The 22,457-nt window shown below is 43.2% G+C and overlaps 1 protein-coding gene across 3 annotated transcripts in view; it reads left to right on the forward strand.

The window, feature by feature from the left end:
• HTR2C (5-hydroxytryptamine receptor 2C) overlaps nt 1-22,457 on the forward strand; it is a 218,306-nt gene that overhangs the window by 190,194 nt on the left and 5,655 nt on the right. For 2 of the 3 annotated variants that reach the window (XM_077186139.1, XM_077186140.1), the window contains one exon: nt 13,041-13,241. The exons of the other annotated variant lie outside the window; for it this stretch is intronic. In XM_077186139.1, the coding sequence (XP_077042254.1) occupies nt 13,041-13,241 (201 nt within the window). The remainder of the gene's footprint in view (nt 1-13,040; nt 13,242-22,457) is intronic. 3 annotated transcript variants of the gene reach the window in all.

Raw genomic sequence — 22,457 nt, forward strand, 5'->3', positions numbered from 1 at the left:
ATTGCATGACAGGCTTTCCCTGGACCTGCTTGGGATGCAGGAGCCTGTAAATGTGTCTGACTGTGGCATTCACATTCTCTGAAAAAATCCCTTTGCCCAGGATTTTTCTCCTGGGAAGCTGAGAAGCCTCAGAGAAAAAGAGAACAATTCTTATCTCATTTGCTTCTCCTGTGTTGTGCTCACATGTGGAATGTGTTTGGAGATTGTTCACCCACAGGTGATTGTTTCATTGGTTTCTGCTGTGAGTTATTTTCACTCATTGACCAATCAGGGCCAAGCTGTGCTGGGACTCTGGAAAGAGTCAGGAGTTTTCATTATTATCTTTTTAGCATTGAGTAAGTGTCTTTTCTGTATTCTTTAGTATAGTTAGCATAGTATTCTTTAACATAATGTAGTATTATAAAGTCATAAGTTAGCCTCCTGAGAACATGGAGTCAGATGCATCATTCCTGCCTTCATGGGGACATTCCCAGCAAATGCAATATCTGACACCTGTGAATATTGATGGCTGGGAGGCAGCAGAGCTCTGCCCTTCTGCCTGTGCACTTGTTCTGAATGGGAATTACTGCTCACTCCACTATTGAAATTTTGTATTTGTTGGGTAAAATTTTGAATTTGCCGGTTGGACTTTTGTTGGTTTCTTCTGATCAGTCAATTTGAAATTAACAGAAAGGGAGATTTACATTTTAACACAGGAGAAGCCAAGAGCAGTGAGTCACTTTCTTGTTCAAATCCAGCTGTCTGTGTCCATCCAGGATGCACAGCAGCAGAACAAAATTAATTGATTGATAGAACACAGCAAGTTGATGTTGACAAGCATGAATACAGGAAAAAAAAACCTTTCAGGGTGAAGTTCCTGAAATATACCTTTTACACCATACTTTATCTACTTTTCATAATGATTTTTCCAAGATTTTCTAGTCCATATTGGGATAGGTGCCTCTTGTAGCTTGGGAGTAACTAATTATACTACAGCACTAATATTATTCATTTGTGTTTGTGAAATTTTAGACAACAATTAGAATTTTAGAATCATGGAATATCCTGAGTTGGAAAGGACTCTCAAGGATGACTGAGTCCACATCCTGGCCTTGCATGGGAAGCCCCAAAAATCCCACTATGTGCCTGAGAGCACTGTCCAAAGGCTCCTTGAGCTCTCTCAGGCTTGGGGCTATGTTCACTTCCCTGGGCAGCCCCTTCCAGTGCCCATCCACCCTCCAGGTGAAGAATTTTTTCCTAATTTCCATCCTAACCCTGCCCTGATGGCTTCAGGCCATTCCTTGGGTCCTGTCTCTGGTCACCAGAGAAGGGATCAGTGTCTCCCTCTCCTCCTCCCTTCATGAGGAACTGCAGACCCCAGTCAGGTCTGTCCTCAGTCTCCTCTCCTTGTGGCACCCAGAGCTGTCCCCAGCACTCAAGGTGAGGCCACCCCAGTGAGAGCAGAGTGGGACAGTCCCCTCCCTTAGCTGGCTGTGCCTGATGAACAGCACCTATTTTATTATGTTTAGCTAGATTATTATGTTAACACATTATTTTATTATTGTAGTTATCGCTGGGTTTGATTTGTAATCAAGGGCAAGATTACACAGTAATAATAGTATAACCATGATAATAAAATAATGTTGCACTTGATTACAAAGCAAAAACAAGCCTATCAAAACCCCCAATGGTATAACTTAACTAAATATAATTTCTTTAATTTCCTTTACCACCTCATGAGATCACTATAATTTTCTGGGTAATAGTATTCTTTCTAATATATCAGTACGCCCACGCTTCATTTATCCATGTTAAATTAACCTTCTACTTCATGTGAATGGACCTTACAATAGGCCCACAATTTCTGCAAAACCCAGAGGAGTACAACTGCACCCAGAGGGTGGTGACATGTTAACTTTCACTTTCTCTGATGTTACCCATGGGTAATAGGGTCCACATGCCAAAACATTGCTATGGGAAATGGGATCACTTCTCCTGAACTGCAGATTTTCTTTCAGCAGATTTTTTGAATCCTTCTCAGGATTCAAAACTGGGTATTTGCATCATTTGTGAGAGAGAGACAGAAAGTCAGGCAGGACTGGTGTTGCTGCCTGTTTGTTTTCTTGTTGGCTGAGAAATGCCACCTGAATTTCAGGATGTGAGGATGGAGTTACATGTGATAGCTTAGTCTGAAGTGTTTCTAAACCTTTGCATCGGTGAGAAAAGCTGTGCTGAGTTGTCTCTTATGTGTCCTCATCCAACAGTTTGACAAGTGGGCATATTATGGGCTGTAAGCACTGCAGTAGGAAAACAGCATAACCTCAGGTTAAATCACATCCAACTTCTTTCATAATAGACTGAGAGAAGTGAGCAGTTTTAACTAGTAACAGGGTGTGCACAAAATGCTTACAATCATGGAAATCCTCAATGTCAAGTTACGTGGTTTTACCGGTTGGATTGTGACAGTAAATGACAAATCTGTTGCTTGGGGTAAAGGAATGATTTAAAATCATGTTTCATCAGGCTGGTTGGGGTGTAACAGCTCTTCTGGGAGGGCATGGGGTGAGCAGGGTTGCAGGAGCCCAGTTCTTCATCCCCAGACAGCCTTCCCAGACCCCAGGGCTGCTTGGGTGCTTGTGACAGGGTGACCTGCTCTGTTCACAGCAAGGGGCTTGGGACAAGCCAGCCTTATCTGAGCATCATATCATATCATATATCATATCATATCATATCATATCTATCATATCATATCTATCATATCATATCATATGTCATATCATATCATATCAATCATATCATATCATATCGTTTGGGAGGCTGATTCCCAGCTAGTCTGAATGGAGAATGCTGCAAGAGGACCAGCAGCTGAGCCCCCTCTCATCTGTGGCTCTGGTGCTCCTGGGCTGAAGATGGAATTACCCTGCAGGCCTTGGCAGGTGCAAAGGGAAGCACTGCCACATCCAAGGTGAGGGCTGCAGGCCTTCTTCCCTCCAAGGCTTGATGCAGAGACATCCCCAGGCCACGATTCTGCCCACACTCCCCATCAGAGCCTTTAATGTTGGTACTTTTTGCTACCGTGGGGTGGGGGCGTTGAAGCAGGAGCTCTCTGCTGTCTCTGCCCATGTCCTGTGGGTGTCTGGGCTGCCTAGGAAAGCCTCCTGTGCTGCTGAGAGAAATGAGCTCCCTGGCAGGATCATCAGCCAATAAAGCTTTCAGACCTAGTCTCCTTGTGGAAAATTATTTTCCAGGCCTGTGAAAGAAGCCTCCAGGGTTTCCATGGTGTGACAAAATGAGGAAACATCTAAGAATTATGGGAAAATGGGGAAGAAGTGGAGAAGGACTGCTAGGTAACTGATGTTAACTTCAGACTTTGAAACATTGTGCTGGATGATAAGGGCTACTGAAATAATATTTTTCGGGTATTGTTCAAGATTTGAAAAGAGATCAAGTAGTTAAATAACAGTGGCACTTGTTTGCTTCCTCTCATTTCTACATCTTATTCTTCAGTTAAAAGACAGTTATCAGCAAAATTCCCTAAGTTTTTGGTTGGGTCACACCACACATGAAGAATCCTCATGGATAACTGTGCATTTCTGGGTGCAAACTGGGCATATTTTGCATGCAGGCATGGTTATTGCTATAGAGTACAGAACTGATTAGCAATACAGGCATTTTCTAGATTGCTGTTAGAGTTCTTTAATTAAATGTCTGTGTCTTGTTTACACACAGGATGAATTGTCCTCCACTCCTGTTTCAGGGAATGACCATGATCTTCCTTGTGCTGCCTTTTAATTGGGGCATGTTGAACCTGCACAGATTTCTCTGCTGAGCTGGTGCATGGTGACCAACAAACTCCTACAAAAGGGACACTTGCTCACATGCTCACACACTTCTTGAGATTACTGCACATGGAACAGTGTTCATTAGCAAATGAGCTATTATTATTATTATTATTATTATTATTATTATTATTATTATTATTATTATTCCCTTGAGAGAGCCCCTGCAGGTGCTGTTCCCAGAGTGCTGAGCTCCAGCCTGACGTTTCTGCTGTAATGAAAAGTCTGGTCTTGGTCAGGAGAGGTCTGGGCACAGGGGCAGAAATGCTTTGCAAGTGGGAGGTGATGCCTCAGGTTTCAGCTTTTATACTTTTCAGATTCCATGCTGCTCTAGTGTGTACGTCTGAGCTTCATATTATGGGATGGTGAGCTCTCCTCACAGAGCTGGGAGACAAAACAATTCCTGCTCCAGCTGGGGACCAAGGACAAATGATCCAAATCTCAGGCCCAAGAGCACAAACAACATGGACTGAAGAGAGAAAAACAAGAAGGATGGAACTTCATGAGCTAAAGCTGTAATTGAACAATTAACTCCAATATGCAAATGGACCAGGATTTATAAAAGTGAGAGACCCCATGACTTTGGTTGTCCATTTTGTGACCATTTTGGTTCATCTTGGGTGCTCTTGTGCTGCCCAAGGTGGATCCATTGAGGCCTTTTAACAAATCCCTGCTTTATTCTTTAACTCCATCCAGCCTCTGTTCCAGGTCAGCCTTCACAAGGCATCAGAGGTGAGCACCTAAGGGCTGCAGTGACAGCAGGACAGTAGATGGCACTAAGGATGAGGACCAGAATTTCTTGGCTTCTTAGCAACCCCAAATAATTGCTTTTGGCAGTGGCTGCTGTAGAACACTCTCACACTGGCATTCCTAGCTGTATAATCACTTAGAGATGGAGGAATCAGCTTCCTTGGAGGAAGCTAAATGTGGCATGTGTTTTGCAAATCCTGAGAAATACCAAGAATGAAAATTATTATCTCTAAGCTCGATCAAAATATGGCTTCTTTCCTTTGGCTGAAGTGGTTTCTTGCCAGCATCAGTCTCACCAACTGCTTGTACTGGGTTTTGACCTCATCAGGCAGCAAACTGTGCCTCCCACTGTCATGAAGTGCAGCAGAGCATTAACCCACTGTCCCTAATGGGAAAGCTGATTCACTGAACTCCTTCAATATCCCTAAATTCCCCAAAGCTCTTGAGTGTGGGTTACAACTCTGCTTTGGCACGGGGCTGAGCAGGTGCAGGGCTGCACTGAATGGGGGCAGAACAAGGATCACATCCTGGGCACATCAAGCAGCCTGCAGCAAGAGGGAGGAAAAATCACTGACACTTTTCAAACAGCAGATCTCACATCAGGCTCTATATCCCAAGACACAGGGAAGAAATACTGAGTGGACATGCCAGGTATAGCAGACCAAACATCTGCATCCTATGCTCAAAGCCAGCACTGCGGGTTTGCAGAACAAAGTTTGCAGTGAGTATGCAAATTCTTATCAAATTTGTCATTTCCCTGGAAGATTTAGTAAAAATATTGGCTAGTGAAAGATGGCAGATCTGTGTTCTCTGAATAAGGAACCCTTTATATCCAAGGAATATTTTATCTCTTACTGATATCAGGTATTTTATCATAATCTGGAGGCCAATTTGTCCAGCTGCATTGTCAGGAGGGAGCCCGAGCTGAGAAAGAGGATTAATCCCATGTAGGCTGCCAGGCAGCTGTCAGCATAGCACAGACATCTGAATTGCCACTGGGTTATGCTGGAATAAAACCAAATGCCTAAAAAATTTCCTCTTTATGGTTTTGTGTCCTTTCCCTAGCCCTAGAGCCAGTCCTAGGATTGAGGCAGAGTTTAAAAACTTCATTTGGTATTAGGAATTCTGAGTTCAAGCAGATGGCTTCTGCTCAGCAGACAGCTGTAATTGAATAATGCCACATCATTTTCAGTTCTGAATTTTAGTTTCCTCAGATGATCTGCAGGCTTTGGCAGATATTTCTTATGATAATGGATCTTTCTCAATTTCATCAGAACCGAGGAAAACCACCTGTTACTGACACGCGTTTGTGCACTTTGTAATGAGACAGATTATTTGGAAATATTTATATTCTCATGTTTAGAAGGTATTTGTGTGAGGTCTGTGTTTGCTTGTGGGCTTACTTTCCAGTGTGGTGTTCATCCAGCTGTTGCTTTATTACGTGTTTAAATAACAGGTGAAGGCTGATCTATGAGCTGCATGAAGGAAATTGAAGGAGAGGATGCTCTCCTGATGCTGTGCTGACATACAGAACATCAGTGGATAGAAAATGTTTACTGATATGGATATTTTATTAGGCAGTGGTTTCATTTAGATCAATTACTGTGAAGAACATGTAGCTCAGAAGTGTGTGAAGAGATCACAGCTCTCTTGGAATTAGAAGGCTGGAAGGAACCCTTTATATGAACTTGCTGAAACAATTCAATTAATTGTGCCATTGCTCTCTTAACTGTCCATATCACTCAATGCAAAAATTCCAGATGCAGCTACATATGCTTCAACTGTGAGCAGAGAACAGCACTGAGCCTAGAAATTTATCCTCTGGCTTCAAACATAACTTTAGTCTCTGCTAATAAATGAAAAAGTTAATATAACACATGGATTTATGGAATGACAAATTGCACCAGAGTAATTTTATATTTCCATAAGAGAAGAGATGCTGACATTGGGGGTGAAAACAACATTCACTAGGATTGCTTCTTAGCAAACATCCCATTTTATTAACAGGGCTGTTTAAAGTATAGTATATGGAAAGCTGGCTCCTTGCATTTAAAATATTACTGAAATGGTATTCAAGCAACCTTTCCCTAGCTCAGATAATTATATCTGTTCTAGCTTTAATTTTCCTTCTTTCTTACACATCCTGTCAAGACTGCAAGTCATTGCTATACTGGATAGAAAGGAAAATCTAACAGCTAAAATTCTTATAACACCATGTGAGTGCAATTTGCAATAAAATACAGTCACATAAATTAATCACTGCAACTTGTGAGACAAGAACCAAAATATCTTTGGAGGCACATTCAGCTCCTCTGGAATTTCCCTTTAATGGTGAGGGGTTTCCAAAGGAGACCACACTGCTCCATGCCCATTTCCTGCTGCTCCCTGCCACGCTGACAGCTCCAGGAGCTGTAAACAACAAACAGCTCAGGGGAAAACCAAAGCTCAGGCAGAGTGTCACAGCCCAGCTGGATGTGAGCAGTGGCACAGATCCAAATAAATCCTTAGTGTGGTGTTGCACTGTGGCAAAGCAGCATCTTCACCTCCCAGATGTTCAGGCCAAGTGTGGGGTGCCAGCAGCGTCCCCCTGGACACTGATCCCATCGCCTGCTTTTCTTGCTTGCTGGTCTCTTCCATTCCTTTGGCCATCCCATCACCTGAGAGCCCATCCTCTGCTCAGAACCCCTTGGGACACTCAGGCCTTTTTGAACTTGCAGCACTGAGTAACAGAGTCCTTCTCCTAAAAGTCACCATCATTCTTTGTGTGTAGGTTATGTCCCTGTGCATGGCTCTGCTGGAACATGTGATGCTTAAGGGATCCAGAGAGCCTTAGGACAGCCTTCTTTTGCTCTAGAAAAATGCAGACTAGAAACTTAAAGGTAAACAAAATTTCTCATGTAACTTGATGCCCAGGAGTTCAGTAGATTGGAAAAACTTTGAATTCCACTCTCTTGATGATGAAATCCAAAGGATTGGCAGTGCTGCCCTTGAGGTGAGCTGCTGCTTTAGCCAGGAGGCTGCATGTCCCTGAGCCCCTCTCTGGACAGTGGTAAACACTGATGGCTCTGGGGCACCAAGCAAAATGTTCTGTAGTTCTTGGGCATGATGGAGATTTTCAGCACCCTTGGGTGTGTGACTCTCAGAGGGATATGGATGTCTCTGAGTCATTTGTCTATGTAAATTTGAGGAAAACAAACTAGCAGAAAAGAGATAAAGTAGCTTTACACTTCCTGGTGTGGTATTTCAGACTTAGAAATGCTTTGCTTCCTAGATAAGAGAGAGAGAAGAGAATAATTTAAATTCTGTCATTCCCTTGGGAATAATGCAATGCTATAATGTTAAAACTGTATATAATTGCTTTCTATTTTTGTAAAGCCTGTGGCAGCTATGAACCTTTAAAGTGAGCACTGGAAAGTCTGGTTTGTACAAATTTCTTCAGTTGCATCAATGGTGCAGTGGGGGTAAAAAGCAGTGGGAAAGTGTAGGCTTTATTCTACAAACCACAACAATGGCTTTCCCTGGCATGTGTGAAAGAATCTTCAAAAGCAGCAAAACCCCTCAGAAAGTGACAGGTTTGGGGTCTGTCCTGGGTTGCTGTTTGCATTGTCTGATGCTGCAAGGAAACCCAAGTGAGAGCTGTCATTGCTTGGGGCACTCTGCTGGTTTTGGAATTCCCAGGGAATTATCTGAGGCATCTCCTGGATCTTCTGCTGACCTTTCCAAGGGTCAGAGCACTCTGCAGAGCAGTGGGGCAGTGAATGGCCTGAACCAGACCTGTGGCAGCTGCAGGATGATAAAAGGTGCTTCAAGCACACACAGTGTTGCCATTTTAACTGCTGGGAGGTTCTGCTTTGTACTGGGATTTATTTACTCAAACTGCTGCCTTTTTTCAGTCAATTCTTTAAAGTAGTTAAAAGTGAATTGTAAATGCAGTAAATATCAGAAGCCTAAAATGAGAAATACTGCACATATTTTAGTTTTTAGCCAACCCAATGAACATTTTAAAAAAGGCTTTCGAACACATAAGCATCTTTAATACTTATTTTGCACGTGTTAGCTCTCTTTCTTCTACATAAATCGTATATATAGTGTGCATATATGTCAAATGTCATAATGAGACAAAATATATAGTTTTTCTTCCTGTGTCATTTTGAAGGATGTTTTTTATCCTTTTGTCCATCCCAATACATACAAGGCACTGGTTAAACACAGCAAATGTGTGCTGAAACCTTTTCCAAATTCCTGTTCATGGCTGGAAAAGGAATGACTGATGTAGATTGCTGGGAGTTTCTCATGAAAAATTCTTGAAGATACAGAGATAAATTTTACATAATTCTTCACTTTATTGTTGTGTAAGCAGGTTATTCCAGATTTGTCCTAGGTGTTATACTAGATTTTCTCAGGACATATCCTGGAGCAGATTGCATTGTAGAAGGACTGAACATGTACAAGAAGCAGACTTTTTTTTTTCTTTTTCTGTACCACCATTCTCCTACAATCTGGAATAATTCTGTTTTACCATTTGACTTAATTAATTTTGCTTCCATTTGCTGTGTTTTGTTCAGTCACCTCCTTCTACAGTAGCTGGTAATTCTGACTCTCATGCACAGTACAATGCCAATAACAGTGCTAAGCAACTCTTTTTACCCATATGCATAAAGCTCTGACAGAAGTGACTCAGTTGCATAGCTGCCATCTTCCTTGATGAAAAACACAAGAAATGTAAGGAACTCTTATCTGACAGCAAATTGACTCCACAGAGAGATGGTCTGTGACTCTGCCAAAATGCCTTTGAGTGTCTTTGTTTTTCTGCCAGCAGTTTGTGCTCATCTCAGCTCTTCAGTGACACACAGGAACTGTGGTTTGCTTCTTCATCCTGGGGCAGGAGATGAAATCCCACCTGGGGACCATGACTCCTGGTTAAATATGAGTGTTTGTCCCATGTGTCCTGGGAGGAACCACATCAACCACAGATGCCATGGGATGCTGTTCAGTCCTAGAGGGTGAAGTAATATTCTGCAGAAGTTTCCTTCCTGCAAGGATTTTTGCATGCTTGTTTTATTCTGATCAGAACCAGAAGATAGCACTGACCTCAAAGTAATATCATTGCAATAGTTTTCTGCACACTTTTCTCTGTTAATTTGGCCAGTGTAAATTTCTACCCCCCACAAAACATCTGGAGGCAAAAAAATCTGTGGTTTGATTACATGCTGTGTAAAGAAATACCAACTTGTGTTTTGATCTGCTGTGGTCCTCTAATTCCCTTCAGCACTCTCCTATCTACCTATCTACACTGCTCTACCTGCCAGTGCATTAAATATATGATTTTCAGATTAATTCAAGGTACAAAAATCAGTGTTTCTTACAAAGGATTTTGGTTTTTTGCTTATGCAGGTGTTTAGAACTGTTTCTTTCTTGGAGCCAAATTTGGACTGAGATGAATGTTTTTCACTGGAAATGCAAATACTATATCTTAGAGGTGCTGGGGTCCAAGAATTCATTTCACTCAGTCATCTGCTCTTCTAAATATAGGGTAATTGCTATTCTTTGTAAATGAAATAAGAGAAAAAAGAACACAAATTAGAGAAATGTTACCCTCTGTAATTAGAGTGTTTCTGAGGATAAAATTGTTTTAAAGGTATAACATTGTTAACAGATTTTTTTAAATCCTTGTTTGCATCTTGGCACAGTCACAGGGCACATTTCCTATGCTTTGTACATTTACTCAAAACAGAATTAGAATAAAGCTGTTTTTCTTTTTTTACAAATTACTGGCTTTGTAGGCTGTGTAGGTGTTTTTCAAAGGCATGCACCATGCTTACTTAAAAATAATTACATTTCGAGCTAGAATATATATTATGCCCTTCCTATCGAGCAACAGTGATGTGTTACAAGCTGCCATTCTGCAGATTTCCAGAGTGACATTTGGTTATTGCAGATCATTTTAGGAAACTTCCTGAGAAAGTAAAATACCCACTCGTGGCTGTTCAGCTGGAAACGTAATGGAGTGCTCTGGGAGAGGAAGTACTAACAGGATTTGCATTAGGAGAGCTCTCCTCTCACCTTTATCCTCAAAGCATCCTGCCAGTTTGCCTGGGCAGTACTGAGGGCAGCATGGCTGGGCTGTGTTGGTGTCTGTGGCTCCTGCAGGGCCAGGGCTGGCAGCAGGGGATGTCTCCTGTCCCCACGCTGGTGGCTGCTGGGTTGGGATGAGTTCACTTCAGCAGCAGAGGTTGTTCTGGGGGGAATCAGTCACTGGAAGTGTTTGGAAAGCTTGAAGGAAGAGGTTAGAGAGGCTGCTCATCATTCAATAATGCTGGAAAGGTGGTTGCTGTAGAAACCTCTTCCAGGTCTGGCAAATGTCAGGAATCAGGCTGTGCCCACTGCAGCAGCGCGGCTCAGCCTGGAGAGGCTCCCAGCACAGGAAGCCTGGAGGCTGGCTGCCCTTTCCTGGAGACACTGGGGGTTTCCTGGCCATCTGCCTGGTGTGGGGAGCAGCCACCAATGCCACTGCTCCCCTCTGCAGAGGCTGCTGCACACTCATGGTCACGCTGCCCGAGCTCCCAGGGACTGCTCCCTCCATCGGGGCACGCTCAGGGCTTTGTGCTCCTGGTTCAGCTCAGCCTGAGCACAAAGCTGGAGTGCTGAGGGGTAAAGTGTGCTGGATCTGCTTTGGTGTGGGTTGGCAGTGAGAGCCTGAGGCTGTACAGAGAGCACAGCTCCCACTTGTAGGATTTCTGACTTGTTCTTCCCCAGAGCATTCACTGAGGCATTGCCCAGCAAATCCAAGGTGTGCTTGGCTGCAGCTCTGAGCTCAATTGCAGGCTGATGGCAACGATGTCCTCAGCTATAACAAAGTGTGAAGTGAGCAAGAGGCAGAGAATTTGATCCTAGTGTTATAAAGGGGCTGAGTCATATTTAATCAAGCTCTATTCATTTGTACAGCAGAGGTGCCTTTTAAAGTAAAGATGCTCCAGCCACAAAGTGCTGTACTTAGTTCCCTTTGACAGAGACCTCTCAAATGCTTGCTGCTGTGGATTTCAGTCCACTCACAGTCCATTTAATAGACATGGTGCACACTCCCTGAAATGAGTGGCTTATCTCCCCAGAGCTGAGGTCTGGCTGTGTGGGTTTGGTGAGTACTTAGCACTTCATCTGCTTGTTTCCCACTGGTAAAATGAGCTAATGTGTCCATCTCTCTATGCTGTGCTCTTTGTGAAAGGTTCCTTGGCTTCTCTGGGACATTTCATAATAATTTACTCTGGTTCAGTTAATCTCAGGTTTCTGCATGAAGGTATTCTGGGTCCCTCTTGGCTGGGTAATTTGTTTCAAACCATGATTTCTGGGACTAATAGTTTCATCCTTTCCATTTGCGATCAGTAGGATGGAGCTGCGCCATTCTTAATATAACATTGATTCTACAGAGTGATGATTCTGATCCTTGGGGTAAACTTCAAAATTGCTTTAGACATTCATGTTCTGAATGAAGACACAAGAATATCTCATTATTCAACTATTATGAAGTCTCTCATGTTTTCAGCTGCTATAGATACTCTAGATTTGTTTTGGTAAGAAGCCCAGAGCTTGGCAGGACATGTTATTGATCTCGCACAATCCATTCTGGACACTGACATGGGGGTATCATTCACAAATCAATTTTCTCTGAGCTTTGATTTAAGTATCAGTGGCCTTTGAGGATCTTTCTGGGTCACTTTTATTCTCAAGCTGTACTTCAGCACTGAGTGAACTGTTTAATAAGTGCAGGCACCCAAATGAGCTGTGTGCCAGCTGCTGTCAGATGTGGCCATTGAGTCTGTTCTGTTTGCTAACATAGTTTCTGTAAAGAATAACACCCCATCTACCTTCAAAACAGTTTTTGAACTTCAGCCACTCAGTCCCAGCATCTCTGTAAGGAGGCAAGTATTCCTTTGATATCAAGGCACACTACCTGGGGAGAAAAGGTGAAGTAGTGTCACTTAGCTATGTGTTAGACTGTGCACAAAAACTGTCTGCTACCTTTCTCCTCAGCAGACAGAAACTGAGACTCATACGTAAAGGAAGTTTTAGAAAGGATCTGAGTCAAGTTAATGCCACAAAATGCTTTGCAAGCCATGAAAACCATGTGATGAGTGAGTTATAAAGGAATGTAATATTTGATTTTGTGATGATATGGAAGAAAGGTTAAGAGTGGGGAAGAGTGCTAAAATGGTCACTTGCAGGCACTGCCCTTTAGTTACTGGTCACAGAAACCAGATGTTTGGAAACTGGCTATGGGTTTGTGGAGTGTCCAGAGCCAGGAATTTCCCATAGAGAAGTCCCATGAGAGGTTTCCTGTCCACCCCTCATGCACGTGCCCCTTACTGGTGTCACAGACCTAAACTATCCCAGCGGTTCCTCAGAAATGATGGCCTAGCTTCCCAAATTACTTCCTTTCCTTTTTTTCCTTTCATTTCTTTTCTCTCTATGTTTCAGATTATGCTTGGCCTTTGCCTAAACAGTTGTGCCCTATATGGATTTCCCTAGATGTGCTCTTTTCAACTGCATCTATTATGCATCTCTGTGCCATCTCTCTTGATCGGTACGTAGCAATTCGCAATCCCATTGAGCACAGCCGCTTCAATTCCCGCACCAAGGCCATTATGAAAATTGCTGCAGTTTGGACCATATCCATAGGTAAGCAACATGGCTCTTGACTGTGTCTAAATGAATAATAGTGTTACTCCAATTTTCATTTAGGAATTTATTTTTTTTTAAAGAGGATACTCAAATTAATTTACCTGGCCTGCATGCCTGAGCGGAATAACTGGAAATGGAAGCCTTTCCTTGCAGCTGGTGGGAGCAGTCATTTTTCAGAGCACCATCCCTCTCCACTGCTGCTGTGTCCCTGTCAATGTGCTGATAACAGCAATACCAGGACAAGTGGTGCTGTAAAACTGCTGTGTAAACAGAGCAGACAGCAGCATTAGCACAGCCCGGCACGGGGAGCCCGGCCAGCTCAGAGCGCACGGCTGCGCTGCGGTGGCTGCAGTGGAACTCTCTCAAGGCCTGGTAATGGTCTAAGTGGAGCTGCACAGGGTTGGAGGCAGGCTATCAGCCAGGTATTTACTGATCCTGCCCAGCCTTTATAGCCTGGGCTGCTCTCTGCCACAGCTGGGCTGCTGCTGGTACTGAGCTGGCAAGTTTGAAGTCTTGGTAAATGAGGAGTAGGCATAACAGAAGACACATTTGTATTGCTTTGATAAAGCGCAATAAGTAAAGCAGCAGTAAAATAGGGAAGAAAACACAAAATTATGGCAAAATGACTCTGTAATACTGAGAATTATGTGAAGAATTTTTTTTTTTTGTAGAACTCTTTAAATGTGCTTTAAAAAAGAGACATTTGAGGCAGGGGCAGAATTGTATGACCACTTCCATTTGCTGTGTTGCCTTTTGTGCTTGTTTAAAATGCAGTCTTACAGAGATTTAACATTTCATTTCTATTTTATGAAGTGGTTTTTGCTTTCAGTGCTGTACTGCAAGGAAAAGCATGTTCCAGGTATTTGAATTTCTCCTGAGTTTTTGCCTGCTTTAGAAGTGGAATATGATTCTGGTTGTCTGGGTGCTACAGGGACTGATTTTGAAGAAGCTTGCCTTGGGAAAAGGCTATGACAAAAAACCAAAAAATGATAAAATAGGGAAAATATACTTTCTCTCCTCATGAATATAACAAGAATATCTATTAGAAACAAATTTTCATGTGTCACAGGCCTGCTACATTTCCCCTAGGTAATATAATCCACAGTGAAATTGGATTTGGTTTAATCAATTAACTTAGGATTTTTTTGAAATTATTATCACTATTATTTTAAACTCTCTGTGCTCTCTATTTGACGTGGGAAAGAAAGCTGCTGAATTCAATACATAAGCAGTCACATGAGGACAAGTTCATGTGGGCTTGGTTTGCACAGGCTCAGAGTCAACACAGAATTTGTGCTCCACGTTGCACTGGAACGCAGAGGGAGAGCTGATCGACCCCCCACAGGCTGAGATGTAAAAATCACATTGCAAAATCTGGGCAATAAAACTGTTCTGCTTGCATTTTTGGAGCTAACTTGCAGATTTCTGCCTGTGCTGCCTTAGATGTTGCTGATGTATCCTTAGAAATTTTGGCTAGCGCTGAAGTGGCTGCCTGCACCAGTGCCTTGAGGAGCAAGTTGTGGTTTGGACTCGAGTCCAAGGGATAAAGTAGCTACTTCATGCATGGTTCACTGATTCAGCAGACTGGTAAGGAAATCTGGTGCCTGACCAAGCAGTAAAGACACAGGCCAGTCTCTTCATGGAGCTGTTTGGTGAGGACTGGGCTCACGATGATGGAAAATAGGCACACTGTGACCTCTGCTGCACCCCAAGGAAAAAGGTACCTGAGCCAGAAGAGGTGAGGTGACTCTGTGCTGCTGTACAGTGCCAACACTTCACCCCTACCAGCTTCCTCAGGAGATGTTTAACCCCTCTGCATTGGGTAGCATCTCAAACAGGTGAAAGGATGAAGTTTACCAGACAGAGCTTGGAAAGGAGATGGAATGGTGCTTTCCTGCAAGGTGTGTGGTTTGTCAGCCATAAGGCAAAGGCTGTTGCAGCTGTTCCCCAGCACCCCAAAGTCTTTAGGAAGAATCTATGAGCAGTTGCTCTGTGGGATTTTTGTGGTGCACAGAGCTTTGGGGGGCTGCCCTGGGCAGCCTTTCCCTCCTCAGGCTGGAAGGGACACAGGGTGCAGCTGTGCCTGTGTGCCCTCCAGTGCCAGGATCACAGCTGGGAGCACCTGCAGCACATCTGGGCTTTATGTTCAGTTTGTTCTCTTTGATGCAGCTACTGCTGGCCCAGGAGAGCCTTTTCTTGCATCCATTTTTTTGAAGACCCAGGCAGAATCCATTCTCCCCAGACAGTCTGTTGAGGGCACTGAAATGCTGTTAGATTTCCTCCTCAGTGCATATGATAGGGCTTACCCTTTTACTTGGGCTTTCTGCAGTAGGTTGCATTAAATAGAGAAAGAGAAGTACTCTTGGTATGTGTCTAGCTCATTTTAGCATAACTATTTGTACTTCATAAATGAACTTAGAAATGTGGCAGACATGGGAACAAACTGAGCATGGAATGAAAGAGAACTCACTCAAAGTGTATTGTTGCTGGTTTCTGGTTCTTAACTCCCTTACCTGTCACTTGGAAAGGCCTGGTGAAATCCTGTGCTAATTTCAGCAGGATGATTTAGGTTAAATGAATTCATCCTCATTTTGGTGTTAAGTGCCGCAAAAGAATTTGTGCATTTCTGTTTGTGATTAAGCATCAAATTCAAAGCAGAACTTAAGTGCAGACTGGTCAGTTTGCAATTCCTAAATCCTGCTTCAGATGAGGAAACTTTTAAATGCATTCCATGCAAAGAACCCTGAATTCAGTTTCTGAATCAGAATTCAAAATATGAAGTAAAAAGCATGTAATTTATCTTAATTCAGTAGCTTTTGCATTCCATTTTTCTGAAGCGTTAGTGCTGACAGCAAAATGTAAAAGAGGTTCTTTTGCTCATTGAGCTACAAATTTGTCAAGGTGCACAAGCCTAAACTTATGATTAGGTTTTAAAGTAGGGGAACATAACAGAGTCCTCCTGTCTCTTGACAATTTCTTTGTGAATAGGTCTTTTCCAAAGTTCTCTTTGTTCCAGATAAAAGTACATCACAGACAATTGTCTTGTGCTTTAGCAAACATAACTTGAGCAAGATTTTTGTCTTCAGTTAGAGAAAAAGTGGCTGCTGTGAAGGGCTGGGCTTGTAAAAATTAGTTTTGTGGTAGATAGCACTGTGCTGAGGCTGGAAATTAAAACACAGGCAACAGAAATATGCTCACAATTGAAAATGAAAATCAATTTTAGGTGTGAGCCTGCTGGCAGAATCTTGGTATTGCTTCAAGATTTCAGACTTTGTGTAGTTTCAAAGTTTTCACCAGTAACTTGGGGACTTGGCCATTTCACCAGGCTCCTCTGCCCTGCTCTGAGGATGGTGGGTGGAGGTCCCCATGCAGGGCTCAGCAGTGGTGAGGAACAGCCAAACCCTGGGAGCACTCTGGGTCACACAGGAGAAAGTGTTAACTGGGAATCATTAAAATAAACAAATTATCCCTTTGAAAATCTGAATGAAAGCACTTAATTGATGTGGAGGTACACACACATTGCCTCTCATATGAAAATAACTGAAACGTTTTAATTCTGCAGTTCCTTGTGACCCAAAAATATATTGAAAGGCTTTTCCTCTGCTTCCTGGGGTGTTCAAGGTTTGGCCATTTGCTCTAGAGAGCTGAAATTACACATGCTACCAATTTTCCAGCTCACAGTTTCACATCCTCACAAGCAGTGTAAATTCAATTTAGTTCATAAGTGACCAAGATAGGGCTATCCTTTAAATTTTGCTCTATGTGTCAGTGCCATAGGCAGATGCCACAAACTGTATGTGTCTGTGTGTGTGTGTGTGTGTCTGTGTGTGCATGTTTGAAAACTTTTTCATTCTTTCTCTGACTCATTAATGAGATTATAATTTTGATTTCAGGGAGGTACCTGAGGTTTGTGTATACGAGAAACCATTCAGATTTAAAAATGAAATTTAAATCCCCATTTAACTTCCATAGTGCTTCATTGTTTTACCGAGGAGAACTATTTATAGAAATATGGAAGAATATGAAAAGTATAAATGTGTGCTGTGAGGATCAGTAAAAACTCATCTCAGACTAAGTGAACTTACATCTAACACCTTTTTGTTTCTGCCCTGAGTGTTTGTCTCTCTCAGGGGCTGAGCAGCCTCATGCTAGCAAGCTGCTCTAATGATGTATTTCAAGAGCCTCCAGGCACCAGCTAAGCCCTGCCCTCTCTCACTGGAGACAATCCTGGAGTGGCACCACTGATCCAAAAGCAATTGTGCTCTCCTAGGGCAGGGGGATGTGATGCAAAGGGGGCCTGGAACAGCTCTCAGAGCTCCCTGAGGTCACAGCTCCAGAGCACATGCAGGGTTTGTTCTGTTTGCATTTCAGCCCATCAGTGTCTCTGGGGTCAGGGGCAGCCCAGCAAGGCATTTCCATGGCTCTGTGCTGGTGGGATGTGTTTGCTCCTGGCACCCTTTGCTCTGTGCTGGGCTGGAGCTGCTCCTGGGAGGTCATGCTTTGGGACAAGACCAAAACCCCAGGAATTTCTTTGCAGGCTTCAGGTTAGCACAAACGTCTGGACAGATTTCATGGGAAAAGGGCAAAACCACTGCTGATGAAGAAGACTTCCAGCACATGGAAGGTCAAAATGTGTTCATTTGGGATTTTGCTCAAACCTTTCCCACTAAGCAGGCAGGCTCTGTGGCTCATCACTTGGACACAAGGAAGCAGTGCTGAAACCACTGTTACTGGCAAAGCAGGTTAGACAATCACCCTCCATCTCCTGGAAAAACACACATTCCTGACTATGAGCCCTGCCTTAACAGTAGGACAGCAACCGCACATATTGCTGGGAAAATGGTTGCATACTAGTAAAGCTTAAGGGAGCTTAATATCTCTTCAGATTTGGGAGATTTTTTTAAAATATACTGTATTAATGTATTTTAATTTTTTTTTTTGCCTTTTTCTATTTGACACTGAATGTCTGACAGGGTATGTTTGACTAAAATTCTTCTCTTGGGAGCATGGGGATTGTAGTTGGTTGGTCTGTAGGCAGAGGTGCTGTGGTGGTGCTGATCTGATAACTTTGGTTTGCCTCCCCAGAGTGCAGAGGTGGCACTAGCATTGCAAGCTGGGCTGCAGGTTGCCTCTTGTCGAGCAGTGGAGGTGGCTTCTGCTCCTAAAGCTTTTCAGACCTGCCTTCTGGTCCTGGGTGAGACAGAAGTATTTGCTTTATGACCTAGAGCAAAACACTAAGGTGTCATCTGCCTGTTTCCCACTTGTTTGAGTTGTCTACAAAGTTATTTTATCTACAGACATTTTTTTGATTGAGTGCTTGTTCCATGATTCCCAAGAGGGTCATTGATCTCCCCAGCACAGTACCAAGAATTATCAAGGTGAAGAAGAACATATTGGCTGATAACAGGCTGAATTCATAGCAAGGAAAGTACCTTGGGATTCCAGGTGATTTCAGGGTGCTTGGATTGGTTTGATCTTGTCACTGGATGTCAGTGAAAGGTTTTGCCTGGGACAGCAGCAGATGGTGACAGTGTGTGAAGAATTTGGGCAGAAATTAGACTGACCATCCCACCAGGTCTGTTCCCTTGAGCAAGGGGGATGCTGATGTTTGTGTCTGAGGTTCTGCTCCTGAGCATCAGTCCAGGATTACCTGGGGCAGCCCAGCCCTGGCAGGGCTCTGGTGTGAGCAGGATCCCCATCACCCTCCTTCAAATGCACAGTCAGAAACTGTGCAAACCAACAGAAGTAATTGAGCAAAATAGAAGGGCAAGTGGGAAAGTAATCTATTTCTTCTGTCTTATGCTGTTGTTTGCTGGTTTTCCATCTGGCTCAGGTTGCTCAGTGCTCTCCCAAGGTTTGAGTAAAGGTCAGCAGCTCATCCAGGCACAGTCACTAATGGCTTTCATCTGTTTGCAGTTGTGCTTGCTGTGGGCAGGGAGATCCTTCAAAGTTCATCCCCCTTCTATCTTTGGCTTTCAACCAATACAAGGCTGGCACAATTGTTTTATTGGAATGGTCAGATAAAACTAGAGCTAATCCAGCCCTGAAGGGGCATTGTTGCAATATTAGTACATGAAAGGCACTGCAGTTAGTCTGCTGAAATATGGGAACAATATGGAATTTTAGTGATTTTGAACACTTCAGAAGTCAACATTCTTCAATTTTCCTCTGAAGAGCTTTGGTTTCTAAACCCAGTGTCTTTTCTTGCACACTGCAGGAGGCTGCTGGCTGGTGGGGTTTGCTTTTCACTGTCTGAATGAGAGTAAATGTGCAGGAACTTTGTGAGACAGTTAAGAAACCAAACAGATTTGTTTGAGTTTAAATATGAGGTTTATTTTCACTTATGTTTGTTTAAATATGAGGTTAAAGATGTGGATTTGAACATGTAATGTTCAGCAGTGTCCTTGTTTTTACACAGACTTGTTTGGCACACAGCTTTCTCTCTGCTTCCTCCTTTTCAATTGTCTGTAAATGTCTGGAGAGTGGCAGTGAGGCCCAGAGCCACCTGCAGCAGCAGAGCTCTTCCCATGGACACAGCAGACTTTGAATTCAGTGCTGACCCCAGGAGAGGTGGTCCCTGGCCTTCCCAAGCTCCTGGAGCTGCAGCAAAATGTGACCACTCTTGTATTCAGCCCTGAGAATTCCACACATGGAAAGTCAGAGTAAACCCATATGCCTCTGTTTTCTTTAGTTATGTGGTTGTCCTTGGAGAAAATGTGCTCTCGTAGAAGAGTGGAAATTCTTGCCTTTTTCAGTAGAAATAACCATCAAAGACACAGCTATTCAGTAATCTCTGTAATCTCTGTCAGGCTCCTGGGTTTTCACTGAAGAAAACAAGGTATTAAACACCAAAAATATATTGTTTTTCATTTAAGTCAAAGTATCTGTGAATATAAATTTGGACTTTTTAGCCAACTTTTTCTCTAGTAAATATTTTATAAATCTGTATTTGTAGTCATTTGGGTTTTGTTTTATTAATTTAAAATCTGTGAGGAGCATCTGTTACTCTGTGCCCACAGTATCATCTCAGCTCCATTTGGTGAACATTTCTACTGGCTTGAGGACATCTTTAAAGCTGACAGGCAGCAGTTAGGACAACGCTTGTAATTGGATTTGTAATCCAGAGGATCCTTCTTTCTGTGGCTTCCTGCTGCTCTGACAAACAAGTTAAAGGAGGAAAAAAATCACATTCACTTTCTCTGCTGTGGTGTAAAGGGATGTCCTGCTCAAGCTGCTGCCTGGCAGGAGGGTGCCCAGAGCAGGGACCTGGCTCTTGCCTTACTGGCTGGTAGTGGCTGGTTGTATCTTCTTGCTGGGGCAAATCAGCCGTGCCAGGCACTGCTCAGACTTCAAACAACAGGACCAAGTTTGCTCTCAGGAGCTCTGTGATATGCAGCACTTTAACCTTGCAAGGTTTTGGAGCAGCACTGCCTCTTTTGGGGAATTTGCTGCCACCTTAGTTAGAAAGGGTTATTTGACACAACTGGAAAATGCCTCTGAGGCTGGAGGCTTCAGCTCACCACGTCAGCCTGATGTTTGTTGATGAAGAGTGTGTCAGGAATGCTCTGCACTGGGGCTCAGAGGGCTGCACTGACAAAAGGCTGTGGACAGCAGGCAGCTTCAGAGCCTCTTGCCTGATTTGACACTCACCCTCCTGCACTGCTGTGGGGAGTTTGGTATTCTCTGACCACCTCAGTTCTTAAATTATGGACAGGTACTGTTAGTGCTGTGGATTGCTTGAGTCAAGTGGAGCTGGATGCCTTCTCTGCACTTGCTCAAAGAGCAGAACTCAAGTCAGGCAGGCATCTGTGTTCATCCATGTCCAGGAGCCTTGGAATGCTCAGGGTTGATCAAGGCACCCCTGCTGAAACCAGGGCCAGGCTGTGAGCTGTGTCTGCAAGCAGGTTTTAGTGCATTTGGGATGGTGGTAGCAGTGATTTTGCAGTAATCCCCCATGAAGGGAGCCCCTCTGAGGTGTCTGAGACCTTTCACACTTCTCCCTGTGAGTCAGTCCCAAGGTGTGTACAGAATTGGTTCCCTTTCAGACTCAATTGTGCAGTGGATTGGTGATAAATCATGTATTAAAGACAAGTTTCAAAGGAGAGGTGTGAGGTGAAGGAAGGCATTAGAGATGAGGGTAGTGCTGCCCCCTGAGCTGTGCTGCATCCAGCTCACAGCTGAATCAAAGCATGTGGCCAGCTCATCTGAGGGCATCTTTCTTCCTACTGCTCTTAATGATGGGTTTTTACCAGGCTGGAAGAAAGTTCAAATAAAGACTTAGTGCTCTCTTTCTTCTGTGCATTCTCAGTTTGAAATCTCACTTTCTTATGTGAGAGGTAAGAGACACTTTTCCATTTTTCCACTTTTCCAGCAGCTGCCCCCTCATTCCCTGTCATTAAGGCTGAGCTATCTCATGCTCATGGCAGGGTTTTAGGCTGCCATCAGTGCTCTTGATTTGTTTATCCATCATATCCCAGAACTAGGTTATTCTTCCCAGATGTACCTTATGTGTGTCACATAAATGTCAGTTTATGTGTGAAGATATCCCAAAACCTCGTCTCATTTCCCTTGGCTAAAGCAATAACACCAACTTAAATGATGACTACTTCATGAATGAACTTTCATTCATTTTGGAGTTTCATTTCAAAGGTTAGGTGTTACAGAGGGCACTAAAGCATAAAATTATACATGCAAATATAGCCCCAGTGTAATAATGCCATGGACCTAATTTAGATTTCTTCTTTGTGTAAAGAGTGCTCAGTCTAACTTCCACCATTTCCCAAATGTCTGTGGTTTGATGGAGCCAAAGCATTAGGATGATGTCTTTAATGATGGGTTTATGAGGTGAAGGTTATTGCAGTGGCAGGGAATTGGCACAAGGAAGATAACAGATAACATATCAGAAAGGAGGCAGCTGCCTTGCCAAAGGTGAACTCATGAGCATTGGCATGTAAGGGAAGGAAGAGCAAAACCTGGAACTAGTACTGAGCTAAGAAAACACATGCTACAGTCACAGAAGGCATTTATCATCCTTAATTTTCAAAAGAAATTCCATCACTTGATTACTGCCAAATGGTAATTTTCTGGTAATGACAAATTGCAGATGAATTCCCCAGAATCCTGAAAAACACTTAGCTGGAGTAGTAAAAATGCCCTGGTTAATCTCTTAAGCATGTAATTCTTCGTGTTAAGAAATTTAGAGTCCCACAGGAT

Source organism: Agelaius phoeniceus, chromosome 14 (genome assembly GCF_051311805.1).
Source record: "Agelaius phoeniceus isolate bAgePho1 chromosome 14, bAgePho1.hap1, whole genome shotgun sequence".
NCBI lineage: Eukaryota > Metazoa > Chordata > Aves > Passeriformes > Icteridae > Agelaius > Agelaius phoeniceus.